Consider the following 24,580-nt stretch of genomic DNA (forward strand, 5'->3'; position numbering starts at 1 on the left):
TAAATGTGCAGGCTTGAATCACAACAGCCCTATTTCTGTGGGGAGCAGATGTTGGTGTGAACCAGGCGTCCCCTGGGCAAGACACATGGTAAAGCTGCATTTGGGCCACTCTCATGTCTGCTGGTTTAAGTGGTCTTATAAATGACATCATCTACGAGGATTATGCTGGCATAAATGCAAGGGGTGCCTAGAGGACCCGCTGACTGATAAATGTAAAGTATGACAAGGAGTGGTACTTTGCAAATAAGTAAAATTTAGATCAAAATGAATTTCAGGCGACTTTGAAGGCCGCTGATGGGTGCAAATATAAACAACCAGTTCAACCTTACCATGTGCCAAAGTTCCGAGTGCAAATAAAACCAGCATAGGCACCAGAGTCAGACGGTTCTCCATTATGTGCTCGGATTTTTCATAGGTAGAAAAGGCCGATCACAGTCTTCAGGACATGCACAATGTGAGAGACGGGCTGTCCAGCAGCAGCAGTATATCCAAATGACGTGCAAATGATCTCCAGTCTGTCTATGAGATGAAATCTGCGCAACCAGTATCAAACTCCACAGGCAGCATCTCAGCGGCTGCAGAATTAAACCAGAAGTTCAAACATCCCACAGCGCAACTTTTCTTCCCACCATCAGAAGTCTGTGTCTCCGTTAAAAGCAAGACGCAGGTGATGAGAGGAGAGGCGGCTTTGAGTGGCAGAAAGCGTCCGGTCTCCGTGTCCCCTTTATCACGGAGCAAAAATACTCAAGCCGCCTTCCTTTAGAGAGAGAAAGAGTTCCAAAGCAGATAAAGTCATGTCACTGAGAAAGAAAGAAAAGAAAGTCCACTTTGTTAGAGATGCAGCTTCATTTCCTTCAGTGTCGGCAGTCTGCGCCTCTGCTCTGCTCCGCTACTGGGAATGACTTACTACAGCCTCTTCACAAAACGACGCGGTCCCGGAGCCCAAACACCAGCGAGGAAAGCTCGCTGCAACGCAACATCTCACTTCCGGTTTTGATTTCAACATAAAGGCATGACAAACGTTGCAGCGCGCAACCGCAACACAGACATATCAGAGGTTTCATTTATCATTTCATTTATTTGTCAGGAATATAATTTTGGGGAAGTCCAAGCAAAACTACTCCCCTACATTTTAAATTAATTGCTTCATTTAAACGTTTGTTATCATCATCATCATCATCATCATCATTATTATTATTATTATTATTATTATTATTATTGTTACTATTATTATTAGTATTATTATTATTATTAGTAGTAGTAGTAGTAGTTGTATCCAATTTCTCATTATTATTTTTGCAATGAAAGGTAATTTATTAATTAAACTGATAAAAAAATATAATTATGTAAAATAATGCAATATATGCAAACATATTATTGTTGTTGTTATAAGTAGAACCTGAATTTTATTTATTCGGTTGTTTATTTATTTGTTGTTTAATGTGTTGTTTGGTTTTGGTTTTTTGTTTTTTGTTTTTTGTGTGCTAAAAACTAACGTGTTTTATGCTGAAAACCATTACACCATCACATCCGGTTTATTTGTGCCTGATCTTCTCTAACTTAATTTTCTCGGGGTGTTCGTTAAAGGGCCAGTGCACTCAAAATTTTAGAATATTTCTTTAAATTTAACATCCTTTATTTTCCAATAACAAATAAATCAAAATAAATAAATTCAACGTCAAAATGAACCATACGACATCTATTTCTGGTGACCTGCCAAGCAAATAATATTGTACTTTCTCCAATTATTAAAATCTTGATGTTGATGTTAAGCCCAACCACACAGCAGAAATCCATGCACAATCTCAGCAGCTTAAAATATTAGTTACGTTGTAACATGTTGTTAATTTATTGCTTTTCATGGATTAATCAGGTCCCTGTGTTTACTTCTCTTTCTTGTTGCAAAAGTTTTTCAGCTGTGCCAGATATCATCACAGTATATAGGGGGGAAAAGGCGAACCAAACTATTCCCTCATCAAAGGGTGTTTTAGCATTTAGTATCTGTCTCTTCTGTGTAAATATTAATATATTGCTGTAAAGATTCGACTCAAATCCATCTAGAAACAATCTTTTTCTTTGAAGTCGCAGTATCAAATGTGATGCAAATGTCAACATTTATCTCAAAGCTGGTATCTTACCATTGCGGCATAAATTATGCTGGCAGTTGTGTGAATCCAAATGCAAATTTGTCTTACATATGAAAGACATTTAATCCTTCCGACTGCATTGGTATGTATACAAATCATCCGTTGACTCAAGAGCAGGGAGGTGCAAACAAACCCCTTCACACAACTGCAAAATGTCACTATTTATCTGTGTGCAGGCTTTTGCCAAGACTTGATGGAAAGCGAAAAGTAATATTATATGTGCCAGGAGATACAACAAACTGCAGCCAATGAGACTTGACACCGCAACAGCCACAACTCTGCAACGGAGAAATGAGGAATGATTGGGTAGAGTGCTGTTGAGCTGAATAAATATTAGAGGTCAGGCAGACCTAGTAAACACACAGCTCTTGACATTTACAGAAATGCTTTGGATGGAGGTTTTGCATCAAGCAGTGCATACCAAGATGGGCTGTCTCACTCTGTTGTCGGCATTGTGTGAGACAGAAATAATTCCCTCACTAAGGTCACATAGGCCATCACAGAAAGCTGAGAATAAATTCTCTTTGTATGAGTTGCCAGGAGTATACTGATATCCGAGCAGCATTTAAACACCCCTGATATTTCTTTCATGTTTTATGCATGTACATGTTTAATTTAATTGCAGAAACTGATTAATTGAGCATCGCTCTGTGATTGAATAAAACATGATGAGGCCCTCCACTAAATGCATTTCCGTTCGTCTGTGACTGATGCAGCTACTTTGCTGGCTTCGTCAAACATTTGGTGTAGCTGTCAGAGGAATCAAGTACTCCATGAATTTAGACTAATTATCCACATTAGGTGCAGAATTACAATGACAGCCCATCAGGGTGGATTGGTACCATGCAACACGCTTGCAGCTGAGCCATAGATCATAGAATTATGCCCTCTCCACACACAAAGGCGTGATTTCACAATTTTGCTGTTCATTTCAACGTATTGTAAAAGCCTTGTCAGAAGCACAGAAGCCTTTCCCGGGAGGATAACAAATGAAGGCATTTACATCTGGAACTGGGAAAGTACTGGGTGGTGGGAGAGTTTTCATTTATCTTGCTATGGGATCATTTCTTATACATCTATGTTTGAACAAAGACACTGGAATTCATGAAAAGTATAAATAAATCCATCTATCTTTTATATCCCTGCGTTGTCTTGTTCAGGGTTGCAGGAGGCTGGAGTCCATCCCAGCTGTCACTGGGTGAGAGGTGAGAACGCCTTCCTTCACAGTGCTACATAAATAAATCAAGCTTGGCTACTCTAAATCAGAGGAATCAGTTCCTTTGCTGAAACCTCAACAGGACAATCTGTGCTTTAGATCTTCCCCAGCTGCTAAAAACACCCAACATTTCTGTTAAGTTACCACAGATCAACAGAGAGAGCTGAAAGCTAACAAACCAGAGATAAACTAAGAGCGAGAAGGTGTCACAGACCAGGAAACTGAGCCTTAGTTTATAAATGTCTTTAAGTGACCTGAGATTGTTTTTTCTTTCTTCCATTACAGACTGCAGAGTTGATTAAATGTCATTATTAAAATAAAGAAATATCAAGTGCTCGCTTTTTCCAAATAAATCATACTTCCATGGGAATGGCAGGTAATGAGAGAAACAAAATGTTGTTTGTATTTATTACAGAAATTTTTTACTTCAAAATAATCTGAGACCAGCAAGTGAGAGCCGTTAAAGAGCCACAGATCTTCTTGTTTCCACCTGTTTCACTCTGAAGGCAGAAATCACACCATAACTGCTCCAAAGAACATGTGAACAAGACTTTACAGATCATTTTGTTAAGGTGCTGTATTGTATGTAGCGTTATCTAAGGTTTTCTTTTTTATTCAAGGACCCACACATCTAATCTCGAAATTGTTTTTTGGCATGAAAGTATAAGAAGTAACATATCCTTCTAGTCCACCTCCGACCACGTGGCAAAATGTTAAAATTATCTCGCCACTGCACGTTTAATGAAAAAAGACTTTTTTTTTTTTAGGAACTTTGTTATTAACACACATGTTTATTATAAATATAGGGAGACATAAAATCCACTACATATGACTCCATGAAAAATTGTATTGCTGAATGTGTTAGATCATGTTACAAAATCTGCCCCCAAAATAGAGGAAAGTTAAATTTTTGACTGGCTTGTAAATTTGCAGATCTTCCATTCAGCAGTGTTATTCACTTACTCCCAGCGAGGATCATCTTCTCTTCCCTTATCTCTTTCACCATATCATCCTTTCCTCTCAAGATTTGACCACTTTTAACCAAACAAAACCAAACTGATTCAGGCAAAAATGGTAAAAAATAGGAACTATAAGGTAAAGAAACAACAGAGTGTTGTTCCTTCAAAACAACTTCATTACAAATTCCCTCTAGGATTAATATTTTCATTTCATCCAATTTTTCAGAAATAAAAAAAAATCTTTGTGAAGTTTAAAAAAAACCCATCATGGTTGAGACTAAAATTCATGCTTTTTAAGCCATTTTGCCATCGCAGACGCTGCTCCGATAGTTGCTACTGGAGGTGACGTGTTCTTCAGATGTAATGTAAATTTAGGTAATTCCTCAACAGACAAATGTGGGTCATGTTTGGGGGTGACGGTAGGAAACTAAGTGTAGTCCAGTGGTGTGTTCAGTTATCACACAGAATGGCGAAATGGCAAAAGGTAGCAATTATGTCTTAAATAGTCTTTATAACTTTATGTTGGAGAATAAGTTCTGCTGTCTTTACAAAGGCCATGAAGCCAGAGGGTACCAAAGATCTCTAGATTGTGGCTAATTAAGGTTCTGGCTTTGTGATAGAATAAATTTCTTCTGCTTGTGCTTCTCCAGCAGAACAGAGCATGGATGGCAGCTTGCACCATGGACAAGGAAGAAGGTACCCAACATCTTACTACACAAATCATAAAATTCGAACCTCCTCAGGAAGCAGAGCTTACACATGCCCTTGGTTTGGCCTCCAGCCCAGGATGGTTGTGTAGGCAGATACTCAAATACTTAACTTTCCACAAAGTTCTCCTACCTCCTTACCCGTAATCTTTATGAGCTTTGCAGTTCTCGTGAACCACCATATCCTTTATCTTGTTAACATTTAGGAGCAGGTGATTCCTGCTGCACCTCTACACAAAGTTACCCACAGTTCTGTGCAATATGACTCCTGTCTTTCTCCCACACACCCCACCATCACAGAGTCATCAGAGCACTTCTGCAGGTGGACTAATTCAGAGGTCCGCTCAACAGGAAGCGTACAGAGTGAGCAGGAATGGAGGGAGGACAGTCCTCTGTGGTGCTGCTGTGTTACCAACCACTACATCAGACTGCACTCTATTCAACAGATAGTCTGCAGTCCTGATGGGAGACACAGGTTAACTTGGTCTTAAGAAAGAAGACTCTCTCTTTGCTGTGTCCTCCTCCTTCAGCAGGTCATATCTGCAGCTTCATGATTCATAAACTGTCAAAAAAATAATAGTTCCTGACCAGGGTTACCTACAGATGTGACTCACCTCTAAGGTTGGAATAATACATGACCCAGGAGTTATTCATAGAATAGAAAAAGGACAGGACTCATTTGTTCTCTCTGTGGGTTTAAAAGTAGTCAGCACAGTGGTGTGCAGATGACAGATAGTGGATGTGTCCTCTATGAAAAGAGAGAGCAATGCCCATACAGAACAACCGCAAAAGGCTCCATTATTGCTGTAGTGCTTTAAAACAGCACACCAACCTGCTGTAACACTCAGCCACTGAACAAACAATGAACATATTCAGCATGTCCTGAAAAGAAAAGTATGACTGATTTTTTAAAAAAGAATTGAGGACTGTTGCTAAATTTAGCCACAATACAAAAGAGCCCTTAACATAAATCAGCCCTTCATCATGTAAAAACTCTTGAAATGTAACTTGTTTTCTGTCCAAAGAGGGGATATAAATTGAATATGCATATGGGAAAGAAAACTTACAGTAAAATATAGCCTCAAACCTTAATAAACAATGGTCATCTTGTTCATTGGGGGAAGGCAGACAAGATTCTTTTGTCCTTCAAACACACTGAAATGATGTTCTGTTCTCCTCACAGCATCCTAACCAGAAATACTTCCTTCCTGGCTATAAATCACCACTAACATGTATGAACAACAGTGATGGCAGCTCTGATATTGTTGGGAGTATTCAAGAAGTAATTTCACATGCTTACAATTAGAGCTGATAAAGAAGAGAAGGGAAGAAAAAAAAAAAAAAATCTCCCACAGTTTTGTGCACTGATTGCAGTTAATGTCAAAGATTCAGTGAATTCATTGAAAACCACTCAATCAAATTTAAAAATGCAGAACATGTGACTTTTTAGCTGAGCCAACCCTGATCTCTCGTTTAGACCTCAAACATGAAGGAATGTTTATTATGTGGTTGTTGCCACTGCTGCACCACTGACAGAGCTTGAAGCAGAAAATAACTGTGTATTAAGATAGAATCAACTGCAGTTGGCCCTCAGTACAGTTTAAGTGGCACTGGTAGCCTAATGCACAAGTCCATATGTCTGATGACACAGCAGAGCGTGGATAATAGCTCATTAAAACTGCTGCTTATAATTGTGGCCATGCTGATCTGCTTTTTGGGGGAAATACATAAGAAATGTTTCTTTAAAATGCGATTTAATACATATAACCTGTAACTATAACCTATTGCTGTTTTCTACCTCCATTACCAGTAATAAGAACCCCATATGTCTGCAGCCTACCTTGACCCATACATGATAATAGGCGGACGGGCTCTTTAAGAGGCTCTGGTGAATAGATTCTATTATAGATTAATTGATTAAGAGGGTGGTACTCTGAGATGACAATATATCTCTTTATTGATCTGCCTTTCAATGAGATTGGCTGTTACCCAACCTCCCCGAGGGATGGAGGGAGAAAAAAGGAAGAAAATAAGAGAAGGGGGGAGACGGCAAAGCAGTGCTGCTATTAAAGGGGCGACTAATTTCCTGTTTCTCTTGTTGCCGTCTCTCAGTTTGGATTCAGTCTTACAATATGAGTTGAAATATGAGTGAGAGATCCAGTGGACTGTTATTATGGCCAGAGTTTTCCTTCACATTTATTATCTAATTTTTTCCCTGTTTTCCTCACACTCCCCATTCTTGTCTCATTATATAAGAATCCACCTGTCTAGCTCCCCCTTGTCCTCTCCAAGACCTCTGTTTCTTTCTTTCCCATTTCTCCATAATGAGAGGACCCCTATTAATTTTGGGGCTGTGAAGCGAAACGTGCCCTTTGTCAACCACCCCCCTCCCTAACCTAACCCCCCCCCCCCCCAACACGGTGCAGATCTACGAAGGGGAAATGGGTGGATGAAGACAGAGTGGGCAGGAGTGTTCCCGTCTGTTTGCCACCACGCATCGTAATGAGAAGGGCAGATTGTAGTGTCAAAGGAGACATTAAGCTCTTGTTTTTCTGGTGGGATTCAACTATTCAACTGGTTTCACTTAATGATTGTATTTTGTTATTAGAGGGGATCAGGTTTGAGAGGTGGGTGTGTGTCTGAGCAGGCGTCTGTGGGTTGTCATTGAATGAAAGCAGTTATGATGTAGGATAAAATGTGTGATAAAATTCAAATGTTTATGAAAAATTTCATGCATTTTTATGACTTGGCTGATTTTGAGTTTGCAAGATGAAGAAGTTATGATGAAATCCTCTGTGGATTTTTATTGAAACTGCATTGCACCTCGGCAGCAATGGTGGGACTCCACCACAGCTGATGTTTATGATTGCGTTTAGTAACAGAGATGGTCACACTTACGATATATCAAGTATTGTCTGATGAGGTGGTCGCTTGCCTGTCTCACAACTCCCAAACCCATAGAAGAACCCTATAAAAAAAAACGCTCATAGTACTCGATAAGAAACGTCTTTCTTTTATTTCCACATCTCAGCAAAACACAAGTTAATAAGCTTCCAAAACATGACTGATTTAAAAACTTTCTGTTTAATATAGAAAGCACTGCACGGTCTTGCACCTCCCCCACTGATGGAATTTATAAAACATGACATCAATTTCATTAATCCTGAAAAAAACCATGCAAGGCTCCGCTAGAGGAGACGATGCAATAACATACAGGCGTCTGCTCAGACGGTCATGTCTGACCGGGGTGGTAACGTATGGAACGGCCTACTACAAACCTTGAAAGATGGACCCACATACAATTGTTTAAAAGGTCAACTGAAAAAAGTGCTCAGGTCAAACCAAGACTGCGCCCACTTAAAACCAAAAAAAAATGTTTTGATATAGTGTCATATTATTGTAACTAAGTGTAAGGTTGTACATATGTGTGTATGGTATGTCACTATGTATGTATTTATATAGAAAAAGATTATAAAATATTTTTTTATACATTATATTTTTAAACCCCTTCTAGGGACAACAGATGGAAACTAGCTTTTGGCTAAAATCCAGGTTGTTTAAAAAACATGCTTCCATGTAATGTTTATTAATATTCACTGTCCTTTCCAAATAAACGCTCTTTTTTATGAATTTTACTATCTAAGGTATCTCAGAGTCTCAGTTATGCTCAGAAAATTTACTTGTTTATTCTCTTTGTTGTTGGTCGAGGTGGAAGTCTGAGAAAAGTTTTAGCTTTGCTTTCCTCTGCCAAATGGGGCAGTGCTAAAAATATGCAATAGCTTATACCATAGGGCCCTTTTTCTTCTGTTTTTCCTACTGTTGGCTTTTGTGCTGACATTGAAAAATTGTTCCAAGTACTTAAAAACATGGACCACAACCAGAGAACGTTGATAAAAACTAATCTTTTGTGCTCTTGAGGTGATCGTTTCTGATGCTTTAGGGTGAAATCAAAAGTTTGGACACATTCATGTACAGAATTAAGTATGTACAGTGATCATTACCCACACACTCTTATACTTCCTTTATACTGGCATGGTTGTTGGGCAACACAGCCATTAGAGGGCAGTGCAGAGTTCAAAGTTCACTTCTGGGTTCCAACATTAAACATGGTGATGATGGAGGAGACCATGATAATGTACATTTGCAGAAAGAGGCAGCACAAAAATCTGTATGGCCATTAAATGCATCATGTCTTCCGTTCAAACATGAGCTATATAACACAACACTGCCCCCATGGTCGTCTGTGGTACTGCTCCGTTTGCTACGTCTTGGCTTTGGCAAACTTTCTGAAAACCCACTGAAATAGGCATGTAATGCAATGGGATGTAGTAGCACTGGGCATATTGATCTAATTATGGGTACTATTGATACCAAGGCTAGTATCAGTATCATACCAGCGTAATGAGATACATATTTTTCTTGCAGAGGGCTTTGGGGGCAAAAAGCCAAAGAATGTGAGTGAGAGCCAACCAATAGTAGGTTTTGCTTTTGTTTAGCTAATGTGCACTCTTGATTTTATTTTTCTCAAACAATTGTGTGATAAAAGGTCATAACAGAGTTATTGTATTATTGTGCTACATTGTTGATGTTATTTTATATTCTTCACAAAAAAATAACCCAAATTTAAATGCCTCAGTTCTGCTGTTCAGTTTGTTAAAAAAATGTATATTTGACAAAAATCCTTGTACTGTGTTTTATTATTATAACCATGATCAATACCTAATTGCAAAATTATTAAATAATTGTGAAATTTAAAGCAAAAAAATGTTTGTATCGGTTTCAGTACTGGTTTTGATGAAACTTGCCCCATATTTACCAAAATTTGTAGTATATATGTATATATGTATGTATGCATTAGTTGTGCACAGGATGTAATGTGGAGGTGACAAGTAGAAGCAGTTTGGGTCATTACATTTACGGGCCGGAAACACCATCTGTTATACTGCAGCTGGTAGTTATCTCATGGCTTGAATATACAAATTTTAACCTCCTTTGTTTATTCGTTGTTTACATCTTGCAAATTCAGAAATTTCATACTGACTGGGTTCATTGGTGTGCCTCCAAGCGGACTCCTCTGCTTAAAGGTACAAGCTGAGCTTGTGGCTATAAAGTAAAAATATTGCAGCATCATCTTTAGATAATATTGCTGTGCTTTGCTTCGCTGGTGGATTTCTGGTCACAGTAGCAGGAGACATGTTTACATAAGCTTTCCAGTAAAAGAAGTGATGTATCTTGATCAGGAGATGTAGAAAAATTGGCTTTCAGGCAAAAACGTCTCTGGACCCTGACTTGACTTGAGTGTGTACCGTACAAATGCTATGCTTAGACACCTCAGAAGCTCAAACCAACTCTGACACATATAGAAATGTTCAAACACTTCGATTCACATGAATAATTCACATCACATCACTGTGATTTAAGATAATCTGAGGCAATCTATAAGAAGGTTGAAACATAAATTCCAGCACTAACTCAAATGTCTTTGCAGCTGAAATCGAACCGAGACGATTAAAGAACCAGTTATAAGACGACAACCACTCTGTTCAATGAGCTACAGACAATATTTTTGGTGAGGAACTTTTAAAAATATGCCATAGCCAAAAGCTTTTAGAAGCCGTATTTTGACTGAAATTGTCAAACTGTGTCATTATAATGAAAAATTCGAGTTTGGTGAGAAACTTGCAGTAATGCATTTTTAGAGCTTGATAAAATAAAATAAGGTATGTCTGATCACACGGATGTGCTTCCAGTGCTTGAAAGCAGACGTCAGACAGAAACTCAGCTGCTATTTGACTCTAACTACAAGCTACTTCAAAGAAGGAGTACCATTTCCTTCCATTCAAAGCTTGCAATTTCTCCATCTTTGCGGATGTAATTGCATGAGAAGCAGCATCAGATTTTTTTTTTTTTTTATTAAATATTGATTTGATGCATTTCAGCTTTTTCTCTTCTGCTTTTTCCGTTTGTCCTGTTTCGTTTTTCCCAAACAAAACCCTTTTCCTTGAGCATAAACCTTGTCATAAAGCATGTGGTCATGATTTATTTCTGCTTTTGTAATGTGGTGCAGACACTGACAGAAGAAGGAAAAGGATTCTGGGTGTCATCCAAGAAGAAAATGACAAATAAAGATTTCTTTTTTTGAATGAATGAAAGGCAAATCAGCTGTCTTTACTTCTACCGAAGTAGAAATATCTGTTCAGCATAACAAAGTGACATGAACAAACCTACACTACAGATGGATGGTTGCCTGTGCTGTATTATTGTCCCCACTAGAGACAATCCATAAATTCATAAACTTGTATTTATAATAATAGTGACATGAGTAATATTGATATTTACAATAACAAAAACAAGCAGTACCTATTTAACAAAAGATTTGATTACAGTATTTTTAGACCCCGAAGGTGAAGGGTTGTTGTGGTTACAATTTGAAGAGAAAATAAAAGAAACTTGACAATTGTCTTTGTTTACAGGGCAGTCTAATCCCAAAGGCAGCATTCATTGCATGCTTTCATCGTTGGATTGCATTATATTGTGCAGGATGTAAAGTAATTGTTCCTGCTCCCTGTAGTTTTTGGCAGAAGACGTCCACCTTTCTCAAAATAGTCTTCCTCTCAGGCTCCAAGTGGTGTCAGGACAGAGGGTCAGAGCACACAGCCGGCTGCTACACCATGCTGCTCCGTAATTTAGCCTCCTCTGCTTCCCCTCCCCACAGAGATTCCATCCGTTCCTTTCCTCCGAGATGAAATGACTCTTCCAATTCTCCCAGTCTACTGCAGAACTCTGGGGAGGGGGGGAGGAGGCGGGGGGGGGGGGGGGGGGGGGGGGGGGGGGGGGGGGGGGGTCGAGGAGATGAAGTAGCGGCAGCAATTATGGCCTTCCCTCTAACACACACACACACACACACACTTTGACAAAGCTGCAGGAGAGCTTGATCAAAATTGTCTGCTCCACAGACAAGCTCCTCCAGCTCTGTTCCTGCTCCCACCTCACCTGGTGTTAACAGGCAGCTCTGGCCTTTCATACGTGCCATTATGGTGTGTGACAGGAGCTATTCAAGCTTAGCAGTTAGTTGAGAGGCATTATTCTCATTGGAGTTACATGAAATGTCTAGAAAGAGGGGATGAAATGCATTAATCTACTACCATGGTGAAGTTTACATAAAAATCTCAATCATATGAGTTTATCTTCATCATTTCAGATTTTTTTTATATATATTTAAGATCTGCATATCATATTAGAAGATCTGCAGACAGATCCTCTGACATGATTAGAAAGCCACAAGGAGGCATCTTTGAATCTGAAATAAGAAGAAAGACTTCTTTCTGATGTAATCCAACTTCACATATGGAGGCAATTATCACACACATTCCCGGATCAGACAATGCCGTCTTTCAAACGTTGACTGCGAACAGAAAACGCCAGAAGCTTTGTCTCCTGCATGGAGCTTGACCCCCATCTCATTGGACTCCAGCTGAGAGGTAAGGTAATATTCTGTTATTACTTTAGCTGTGTTTGATGCAAAACAAGCCATTATATTTCAAGGCTGGAGCAAATGGGTCCAGCAATTGGAAAAGGGAAAGTAATTACTCTCTGAATGTACACAGCAAGCTCATTTGTATGTATTGAAAATTGATCTAATAAAGCAAAATAACACTCACAGCAGAGACGTTCTCTTTTTAGTGGGAGATGTCAAAATATAGCGAGTCACTGATTGCATGCGATAAAGCAGTCGCTCGCAGAAAGCGAAACAGGTTTCAGTGGTAAATTGAATGGAGCTTTTAGGTACAGCTTTAACGTGACATTGTGGGTTGTAGAGGAGGGAAGGGAATGAAAGCACATCTGTAATCAGGAGAAAAGGTCACTGGTATTCAGGCCACTTAGGCTTCAGATTGCAATGCTAACAAATGCTTTTTCTCTGACAGATTTCCAACATGTTACAAAATGCCTTGGCTCGCTGATACTGAGACATAAATGCATTGTAATCCAGTTTTTCAGCATTTTTAACTCCAGTTGCTGATATATACTATATTAATCAGCCTACTTATTTTTAATTTATTTTCTATTTATTAGAAAATTTACAACTTATCAAGAATAATCTTCCTATAAGCTTGAGGGGGCAGCTTAACAGCTTGATGTCCTCACATTGTACATCTATCTGTTGCATTAACTCTTTCTTACTCCTAAGTTGTGTCATCCTGATGCTCTGACTGGGTTTTTGCGAGCTGGTAATTTTACTGTCTTAGGATGAGTTACCATGACAACAAAGAAAAATGCTGAAAACTCTTCCTGTGATTTATAAAATATATATATTTTTGGATATTATAATGCCTCACTGTGGAGTTTTTCTAATCTCAACCTACTGCAATAAATGCATAATGAAGTTTTGCAGTAGTAGAGTAAAGTTGTCTTGAAGATAAATGTCAAACTTGGAATTAGAGGCTTTATCCTCCTCCCCTCTGACTTCTTCATGCTTTCAGTTGCTGATAAGCAAGCAATGAAAATGACCTTTTCCTGGCCTGGATTTCTACTGGTGCAGCCAGTGTCAGCATCATTTACCACCACAGAAGCGCACGGGGTTAAATGCTGGTGTAGAACAGTTAACCTGCATCCTGTGTGTGAAAGATGGGCACACTGCACTCCAAGTGTCAGTATGTGACATCTTTGAAATGAGAAGGGTTGGTTATGTTGTAAGTGTACAGTCTAGTCTAGGTCTAGTTCACATCAGTTCAGCTTTACAGCGCTAATTTACAACACAGTCATCTCAAGCCCCTTTTACAGATTCAGTCCTTCAAACCACTTCAAGTGAATCCATTAAATGATCCACATTAGTCCATTTTACAATAACCATTGTTCATATGATGTGTGTAAACACTTGACTGTTACTGTATAATATTGACAGCTTGGCATTGTGTTGGCCTCCTCTTGTCTTTTATTTATTTTGTACTTTTATTCCTTCTAATACTATAGTTACAAATACCTTAACATAATAGTATCCCTGTTATTTATTACCTATATTATTAGTTATTAAACATCCTCTTATCTAAAGCGATGCTGGGCTCATTTATGCGGTCATAAATATGCATATGCATATGGACGGAGTCTCCTGTCCTTCCTGTTTGTATTTATTTAAAGCATATTTCAGTAGTTTTTAGAGAACTTGTGGACAGTACTTTAATGGAGCGAGCTGAGCAGTACCACCAGTAACCACGGGGGCAGTGTTGAGCTGTGTAGCTCATGTACAAACAGCAAAAAGAACAAAAAGGAAGAAGAAGAAATGTATTTAATAGCCACACAGACCTCTGCTTTTTACTGTGCTGCTTGCTTTTGTCTCTTTCTGAGAATGTGCATTATCATGATCTCCTCCACCGTCACCAAGCTGGCTGTAGTCTGAAAGTGTCGTAGAAACTCAGAAAGGAACTCTGAACTCTCCAATGCCCTCTAGTGGAAGTATTGCCTATGTGTATGTAAAGGATGCATGTGTGTGGGCAGTGACGTTTGACAACATTTGACAGGAACGTATCTTTTTACATATATAAAGGGAACATAAGCGAACCCTTGAATGTCAGGAATCTACTCATTCATTTGTTACCAAATCATATTTATCTATCAACACATTGATAATAAATGTGATTTAACAATTATGCAAACAAAAAGAAAAGAAGCAGACTAAGTATCACAGGGCAGAAATACCTTTTTTTCCCACAAAGAAGAGGGTGTGGAAACAAAAGAGAATGAAGGAGTCATACAACAAGGAGATTCTTAGGCTTTTCTAAGCCATTTCTTTTCTTAACCCTAACACTGATTTCAGTTCATAAACTGCTAAACAGGCTGAATAAAAGTATAAATGAAGTGGACCCAAGCAACAACTGAATAATAGCCTAAACATGTAAAGAAAAGTGAAACGATTCAACTCAGGAATCAACCCGCAGTCTCTTGAACCAAAAACGAGAAAAGGACTTCCACTTACACCAAAGCTGTGACAGAATCCATGACGAACCTCATATTTGACTTGGTGTCATTTTAGCATATGCTTCTTCTACCTGTATCCATATTATCAGGTTGAGTTTTAATGCATCATACTGTGCTGGTATAAGTCTGTAACACCATTCCAGTTTATATGGCAGGCAGTTAATTCCGTATAAAAGCCAAACAGGAAGGTGGCGGCTTTTGTCTCGTCAGACTCTAGAGTGGGATGTCACCTTGAAGTATAGCGCACCAGCGCAGACGTGCTCAGAATAAAGTTGTAAAAGTATCACCGGGAAGGATTTCTTTGTTCTTTTCAGCCCTACAGTAATTGAAATATCCTAGTTTGTCACAACCAGCAGGTGGACACCTGAAAAATACTAAGCAGCAGCGACATACAGAGAAATAACAGGCTGATTATCTTACCGCCAGTCCATCCAGCTCAGGCACTGGAGGGGAAAAGGAATAGAGGAAGGCAATCAGCAGAAAACTGTCATTACATGACTTTTATGATAGCCATGTCATACAAGTACACGAATGCCTTGATGTGTGGATGCAGAATATATCTACACAGCTGTGAGCAGAACATTTGGTGTAGAATAACTTCAGCAAGAGTCAAATAGAGTCAAAGCCATTGGAAATAATGACTTCGACTCAAGGAAGGTGGAGGTATGAAGTTTCACAGTTACTGTGAGCACCGTGTCTAAAAAAAAAAAAAAAATGTTTTTCTTTATAACACCTTTAATTTTTACACATTTTATGGTGGAAAAATAACACACCAAACGGTCTGGATAGAGTACAAAGCAGGGTGTCATCCTCTGACAGCACATAGCAAGAAACGACATGCAAATTGACAAAAATGCATACAACATAACTTAGAGTGGATAAAAAAACGTTTTTTCAGCAGACCAGTAATTCAAGAAGCTCAAATCTGATCACAACCAGGGTTCAAGTCTGGAAAAACAAGAGAAAATAAAACATTTTGATTTAGTTGTACTAACATGTGAGGCAGCTGTTTTACTTACTGGAACAATACTCCAAATTTGTAATTATTGCTATTTCCCTCTGGGATGGATAAAGTAGTTTTCATTCATTAATTTTAATGTAATTTCATTTTTCATCAGTGAAAAAGAAGAAATTGAAGCAGTGATGTGAGAAATCTTTAACTATTATCAGCACTTAGTTACACATTTTACACTCATCAGCTTCTTTATTAGATCCCCATTTTACCTTCAGAGCTGCCTTACATCTTGAACTGTGAGTCTAAGTCAGGATGGATCCATGTTTTCATGATGTTTCCACCAAATTCTGACCCGACCATCTGACTGTTTCAGCTGAAATGGAGAGTCATCAGACCAGACAATGTTTTTCCATCTTCTATTGTCCAGTTTTGTTGAGTCTATGTGAATTGTAGCCTCAGTTTTCTGTTCTTATCTGACAGGAGTTACCCGGTGTGCTCTTCTGCTGCTGTAGCCCAACCTGGATGTGCATTCAGAGATGATATTCTGCAGAATTTGGTTGTAACCAGTGGTTGTTTTACTTACTGATGCCTCTCTGTTATCTCCAACTAGTCTGCCCATTCTCCTGTGACACAATCATTCTCTGTAAACCCTAGAGATGGTTGAGCGTGAATATCCCAGTAGATCAGCAGTTTCTGAAATACTCAGGTTTACAGCCACGCCATGTTCAAAGTCACTAAAAATCCCCTTTACTCCCCTTCTGAAACTCAGTTTGAATGGCAGCAAGTCATCTTGATCATGTCTACAGTGTCCGAAATTAACTTTTTGACTCACCGGCCAAGTTGGCCGGTAGATGAAAAAATCTACCGGCCAAACATATTTTTTCTGGCCAAATTATTAAATTATTTTACACACACATACCTCTACACACATGTTATTTTCTATAATACTGTGTTGTGTTGTATCCAAACTAAAAAGTGGAAGTCACAGCAACATTAAACAAAGGCAACAAGAAAATAGTTTTATTTGATAAAGTGTTAATGTCTGAATTCATTAACTAAAACTCTACTCTTGGTGCTTTCACACAGTCAGTCAAGTCTGGCCTCCTGCTCCTAACAGTCCTTGTGCCACAGCATTACAGCCTTGGTGGGATCATACTCCCTGATTTTGCTTTTTATTTTAGTGTTTAAAAAATAAACTTAACCAAAATTCATAATAAATTCATTTAGAGCTTATTGATCTGATTCATGACAAATAATACTGAATATAAATAGCTTTTCAATAATAATAAAAGCTGATTTATAATAATAATGAACTTAATACCTGATCAATATAATAATAATAAGTATCATTATTATTAATATATTTATAAGTTAATCGGTTGACAGCTGTTCGTAGTCTCGCGGAGTCACGTCACGCCCGTTATGCAGCTGTCGTCACCCCTCAGATTGAAAACAGCTAAACTAAGCTCACAGGCTAACATCACGTCCAGCTGCCAGCGCGGCACGCGCAGATTGTTACCGCCTACAGTCGGCACGCGCAGATTGTTACCGCCAACAGTTGGCGCGCGCAGATTGTTACCGCCTACAGTCGGTGCGTATGAAGCAAGCGGAACCGGGCCGTAAAGCAGACAGAAGGCGCCGCTATATCCAAACCATCACTTTTCACTGAACTTTCTGGTTGGGGCTGTGAGCTGCTGATTTACCCTCCAGTTCACCGTGCTTTCTTTTGGAAAACTGGCCGCCTCCTGCTAAAAATCTCCACATATTTACCCAACTTAATTAGCCTGAGCTAAACGGTAACCAGAACTGAAAGAGTGCAGCGCATTCACGTGTTTGCGTCAGTGCGTGTTTGTGTACGTGCGCGTCGTTCAAACACGCAGACAGAAGAGGAGCATAAAGAAGAAATCCACCAAAAGGAAGCCTGAAAAACATGACTTAATTTGGTACAAACATTTACTCGCCATTTGGCGGATAGCCCTCTGAGATTTACTGGCCAAACGAAAAATTTACTCGCATTTGGCGCCTGGCGAGTGTTAATTTCGGACCCTGTGTCTACATGCTTGAATATACTGATTTACTGTCATGTGATTGGCTGATTGACTCTTTATGTTTACACGCTATTGAACAGGTGTACCTAATAAAGTGGCAGATGAGTGTATATATATTAGTAACATATAAGTAAAGTATTCTCCTTTTCAGATGAAGCAAATGTGCAGGGGACAGCATTAAATCAGCCATGAAAAGCAAGCAATCAATTACAGGTATATTAAACAGTTTCTTCTGCTTTGATTTTATTTATTTATTTATTTTTTGTCTTCACTAATTACATTACATTTCCCTTTAAACACAAGAAGCTTCCAGTAAGAAGCTACACTATGATCAAGAGAGACAATTAGCTGCCTAATTAGCTGGAATCCAACATGTGAAATTTTGATCTCCACATATTTTAACACAACAAACCCATGAAATTAAAATAAAACACCAGGGGCGGAAATCTACCTACGTGGTGAACAAGTCCTCAAAAGAACCAGTGAAGCTCTTCTCAGCTCCAGTTTGAATAAGCCCTGAAGGCCCCTCCAGGAGCTTTCTCTTTTTACACAGCGCCAGATTCCAAGCCTCTTGGCGCCTTCCTTCAAAACGCCCCAACCCTGTCTGCCGAGCGAATGTAAAGACTAGAGTAAAAAGTGGCAGTGGCTTTCCTTGTCAGACTGTCAGGGTTAAACCGCACTACCTCAAGGGGAAAATGTGAGCTGATGGGTGAAAGCCAAGTCCAAACACTTGAAGGGGGTCAGGAAGAGGGGCATGAAGCATTCCACAAGGCTTAGTTACCTTTGAGAGATATATACCTGAGCCCAGAGGGACAGCGATCAATGTCAGAAAGAGAGGTAGTGCTGAATAAACCTGCTCTGACAGTTTGCATAAACAGCTGAAAACATGTCGAGCTAGGATAATTTGGGCTTTCTCCGGAAGTTTATGTCAAACTTTTGCTCTTATTGATCTTTTATAAGTCGTAATCTCGTGTATGTTTATTGATTCTTTTAGTAGTTTCATTAGAAAAGTGTCACATTTCTTATCACACCCTGTGCAATCAGTGTTTTAAACCCTCTGATTTGTCTTTAATATTGTGCTGGTGGCTAAATTTTTCTATGTTAATGAGACTTAAATAAATACCATCAAATTAACAAAGAAGTTTTCCACTAAATTAGCACACTGTGACGATAACATGACACGACTTTGCTCATGTAAGATTCAATGCAGGCTCAAGGTTCAAGCTCAAGTGATCTTAATTATACCCCAGGGGCGCTTTAGTCTGCAGCTAACAGTGATGCATAGCATGAAAACAGGATGCAACAACACAGCTAATGCTAAAATATTGTCATTTACTAGGCCGCTGACAGCAGGAATGAATGCAGAATATATCCACACCCTCATATAACAGACAAATTCACACTTCGGATGTTAGAATTCAATACTCTGCAAGTGATTTCCAGTTTAACAGAACGTGACCAGTGCAAGCAGATAAAAGAAAAGTGAAGTGAAAAAATGACTGAGCAGTTGGTAGGACCAGGTATAGATCTTCCTTTGTGGTGTGTACATTTAAACACAGGATCCCAGAATGCACTGCACCAGTTTATTGTTAGAAACTGGTTAATGAATGGATGGCTTGGTCAATGGTTTTATCTGTGCATGAAAGGGAGTAAATGTCATGATCATGGGCTGTCTTTGGGTTTGGGTTCTATCATGATCATGGTTTGTGTCATGATTTTGGTTTATAGTTCTGGTTTTCGTCATGTTTAGTTCCTGTTAGAATCATGGTTTAGGTGTTTGTCATGTTTGGTTTAGTTTTCTGTTGGTAGCTTCCCCTCATGTGCTGTGTTCTGTTTCTGCCTCATAAGTTCACCTGGTCTGATCACCCATTGACTTCACCTGCTCCTGATTATTCCCACTCTGTATAAATACCCCATGGTTTTCAGTTGTGGTTGTCAGATCCTTATATGTGGTTCGTTCCCTGTAATGTGTGTTTCTGAGTTTTTGGGAAATAAACCCTGATACCAGCACCTTTCTGCCCCCTGCTGAAACTGCCTGTATTTGGGTCCTCACCTCTGCTGCCACATGTGACAATAAAAGAATACATGAACAGACAAACTAAATATGACTACAAGTTAAATTAAATGTCAGCATTAGCAAATAAAAAATTGAATGAATTCAGGCAAAAACCTACATCTTTAATGGATCCACGGTTCAGGCTTTGTCTTCAGGAGAACAAACATACGGTAATATCTAGTATCTTTCATTATGTGGAGTATTCACCAAAGAAGAAAGAAAATTTAAATGAGTTCATTTTCTGAACTTAAGGTAGTTTCTTTTATTCAGATGGTAATGGTTTTGAGGAAAAAAAGATGTGCAGGCCTGAATGGTGGAGTCAAATAACTACCTGGGTGTGTCCACGGGCTGACAAGTAGTGTTATGCAGTGGTGGGTGTGGTAAATTCAGAGTAGATAATGCAATACAACTTTTTTTTTTCTTTTTTTTTTTAACAAAATAGATTCAATAAAACATTTTCACAATATTAGTCTGAACATTAAAACCTATAAAGCTTATGATAAAAATAAAAAATGCATTCACTGATGAATCTCAGTCACCTTAAGTCTGGCTGGCTTAAGTCTTACACCAGCCAGTGGTATTTATTTAATAATAATAATAATGGATTAGATTTATATAGCGCTTTTTTCAAGGCACTCAAAGTGCTTTACATTGTATCCATTATTCATTCCTCACTCATACCTGGTGATGTATAGAATTGAATAGAATAGAAATACTTTATTAATCCCTTCAGAGAGCCCTCAGGGAAATTTGGGTACCAGTAGCAATACAACACCAACAGTAAAGCAGGACAAGCACAAGACACAATATATACAAGTACAAAGCAAAATAGAGGCAAATAGAATGCAATAAATATAACAATAATAACAATAAGATAAGTTAAATAAACAATATAAACAAGCATTGCACACAGTAGAGAGTAACAGATTCCCAGTTCACTATTGCATGTATAAGTTATTGCAACTGTTTGTATGGGTAAAAATTAATAAAGAACTTATTGTGCATGTGTTCTGTCAGGCGGACTGCACACCTCCCTCTCCCCCCCCCTTCTCCCCCTCCTGCCTAATGCAGAGTTGTACAGTTTGATGGCTCGGGGGACAAAGGAGTCTCTGAGCCGGTTGGTCCTACTCTTGGGGAGGAGCAGCCTGTTACTGGTCAGGCTTCTCTGTGCACTGATGACAGTGTGCAGAGGGTGACTGGCATCATTCACAATAGCCAGAAGTTTTTTTAGTGTTCTCCTCTCTGCCACTGTCACCAGGGAGTCCAGCTTCATGCCAACCACAGAGCCCGCCCACCTGATGAGTTTTTCCAGCCTGTTAGCACACCTTTTTGTCATGTTACCCCCCAAGCAGACAACAGCATAAAAAAGTGTACTAGCCACCACAGACTGATAGAACATCCACAGGAGTTTCCTGCAGATGTTAAAAAATCTCAGTCTTCGCAGGAAGTACAGACGGCTTTGGCCCTTCTTGTACAGGTGATCTGTACAGCATGTCCAGTCCAGCTTGTTATCCAGCCACTACCCGAGTCAAGCTACCTGCGTAACCACAGCTGCCTTGGGGCAGGCTGACGGAAACGTGGCTGCAAATCCGCTCCTACGGCCTGTCCGACCACCACATTCATTCACCAGGGATGCCAACACTGGAGGCAAGGAGGGTTAAGTGTCTTGCCCAAGGACACAACTAGGGGAGTAGGAATCAACCTGCCGACCTTCCGGTCATTGGACGACCCGCTATAGTGCCTGAGCCACTGCCATGCCACCTAAGAGAGGGCACCCTGGCACCAAAATCGCTATAGCAATAATACAATTTTATGTCAAACATATATCTTGTGTACGGTTGAAGCTTAGTATGTTATTATAGTGTTTGTCTTATGGTAACCATGTTGTTTTTATGGATACCCAATTAGTAAAGTGTAGAAAAGTGATGAAAATTTAACATAAAATTTTAAATAGAACCATTTGACATGTTATTGGATGGGAGTCTAACTCTGTTGTTTGGGTTATGGTTCCAACCACCAACCCCTCCAACCTCCAAATGCAGATCTTGATGCTTCATCACTGTGACACATCAGTCAATCCTCTTTGCTTCTCTAAGAAGTTATTTTGTACAGCAGCACAAGAAAACAGCAAATACTTTGCCTGTGGAGACAAATTATTGAAGTTTTGTGACTGTTAAGTTTTAATGTGAGAGCTGGTGGGGAAGCAGATAAAGCTGAGGTCATCTAGTAAATGTGACAGCTTAAAAGCTGAACTGCATCATTAGAATGAAAAAGTGACCTCAGGCTGCATAAACTCTGAATGCTGGAACTTATGTTTTGATGAGGACTGATGAGGAGTCTTATTTAGTAAATGGACTGCATTTATGGCGCTGTGTAAAAGTCTTAAGCCCCCCCTCATTCCTTTATATTTTGTTCCAAGCAGCCAAATTTTCATGTAATCTATTAAAGTGGTCTCAAGCAACAGTTCTCCAGACTTTTCGAAGGTCTTTCAAAGTTATTCTGTGGCTATTTTTTTCACTCATAATCAGTGTCAGGCCAAAGATAACAGTTTTATATAAATGCAATAGTTTTTTTTTTTTTTCAGATTCCCCAAAAATATTTTATTAGCTGAAAGTTTTGTATATTTCTGCATGATGTACAGTATGTCCTTGAATAAAACAAGGAACCTTAACAAGTAGAGGACAAAAGTGTACAGTAGTGCCGCCCTAAAAAATACAAACCAGCAAAGAACTGACACAGAACCTGAAAGATGCTTCTGGACCTTCATCTACTATTGGCCACAGCCTCATCAGAAATGGTCTCCATGAAAGGGAGACATTTCTAAGGAAGGGAAACAGAGAAAAGGCTGAGGTATGCCAAATGACTCAAGAAGTGGAATGAAAATCAGTGGCAGCAGGTCTGACGAAACGACGAATCCATCCCAGAAGCTGGACCTCAACATTAGTGAAGCAGTGTGGGATCATTTGGACAGAGAACGGAGCAAAGGGCAGCTAACATCCAAAGAAGAGCTTAAGAAAGTCTCTTGGAAAGTCTGGGGAACTATTCCTGATCCTGAAGACTACTTAAAGAAATGACAGGAAAGTTTCTCTAAGCTTCTCTACCAACTACACTATCCGCTATTTGTTAGGAGTAGGATAAACACTCATTCACACTTGGGTGTGGACCAATCAAATGAACTCTGGTCCACTTGAAAACCGAGGGAAAAAAAAAAGTTGGAAAATGTGTCGTTGAGGGACGTAGAGTATAAAAAGTTGCAGATTGTCATTGATATATGCCGCATTGTTTACTTGCAGTGAACGAGCCAGCTAAAAGTTAAGATTTCAGCTTTCATCCAGCTGGATTTTCTTCTTCATCCTGCTTTTTTCTTCTTGGTCAGCTTTTGTTTTGTTCAACCCTACCTCGAAATTAGTGTTTTTAACTGTATGACGTCCAGGCAGTTTGGTCTGCTTGAGCTTGAACAAACCAAACTAACAGAAGATGCAACATTTCCCCACTCAATCAAACCAAGTTCCCCAGCCTGTCCTGGTGTGAATGCACCCTAAGAGGGTTCAGACTGTAGAAGAATCCATCCAATCTCTAATTACCAACTCACAATGACGATATCCATGTTTATCCTCATTCATAAATGCTGATTAATGAAGGTCATGTTGCCTACTGTGATCTGGCACTAACTGCATTTTATGGTTTATCTTTTTATTAAAAAAGAAAAAAAAAGTTGTAATTTTACTTCTTAATTTCTCTTAGTGTGTCTTTTATTTTTATTTTATTTTTAATATATTTTTATTACAACTGTGATGGACAAATGTATTTTCCTTAAATACTTTTATACAGTCACTATAAAGGTATCTCATCTAATCTTATCTTAAATTATCTTATTTCAGTAAAGCTAGATCAAATATTGACTATCATGCTTGTTATGTTGGTCATGTTTCATAAAAAGGCTTCATCTATTTCCCATTTACGTGACACAATTTATTTATGTAAATGAAGAGCAACTTAAGATTTTTGCACTGTACTGTCTAACAGTGTGTTTAAAAACATTAAAAATCCTCAGACATGTTGAAACTACCCCCTCAAGAGCTAAAAGTTCAATCAATCTGAAGTAATGAGGTCAGAATCATTAAATTTATCAAATATTTCTACACATTTTTACTCTATAGTGAAGGCTGTGGTCTGTATGGCAATGCAAGCACAGTGAGTTAGACACAAAGGTGCAACTATTCATCCATCTCTCTTTTACACATAGATAAGCACACGCTCACAAACACACTCAACTTCACAGTCTTATCCTTTTCATCACTGCCTCACTTCGGCCTCCACCCTCTCCATCAGCAGTTCCTTTTTCTCCATCATTGTCAGAGATGGCTTTATCCCCCATCAATGCAAGGACACTGCTTGGCTGTAGGCTAGGCAACGCCGCACCAGAAGAAAGCCCCATTGCAGATGATTTCGGCTTTCTTCCTCCCTGGCGGCATAGAAATCAAAATCCCTTGTTCGCTGAAAATTATTGCTGGATTACC

General features: G+C 39.1%; 1 protein-coding gene across 4 annotated transcripts in view; it reads right to left on the reverse strand.

Moving 5' to 3' along the window:
* The window catches only part of robo3 (roundabout, axon guidance receptor, homolog 3 (Drosophila)), a 205,275-nt gene that overhangs the window by 112,701 nt on the left and 67,994 nt on the right, over positions 1-24,580 (reverse strand). Inside the window, exon 1 of one of the 4 annotated variants that reach the window (XM_042008554.1) lies at positions 330-929. The exons of the other annotated variants lie outside the window; for them this stretch is intronic. Coding sequence (XP_041864488.1) covers positions 330-393 — 64 coding nt within the window. The 5' untranslated portion in view covers positions 394-929. Of the gene's footprint in view, positions 1-329; positions 930-24,580 lie in introns of those variants that run through there. 4 annotated transcript variants of the gene reach the window in all.

The sequence above is a fragment of the Melanotaenia boesemani genome, chromosome 15, assembly GCF_017639745.1.
Source record: "Melanotaenia boesemani isolate fMelBoe1 chromosome 15, fMelBoe1.pri, whole genome shotgun sequence".
In the NCBI taxonomy this organism is placed as follows: domain Eukaryota; kingdom Metazoa; phylum Chordata; class Actinopteri; order Atheriniformes; family Melanotaeniidae; genus Melanotaenia; species Melanotaenia boesemani.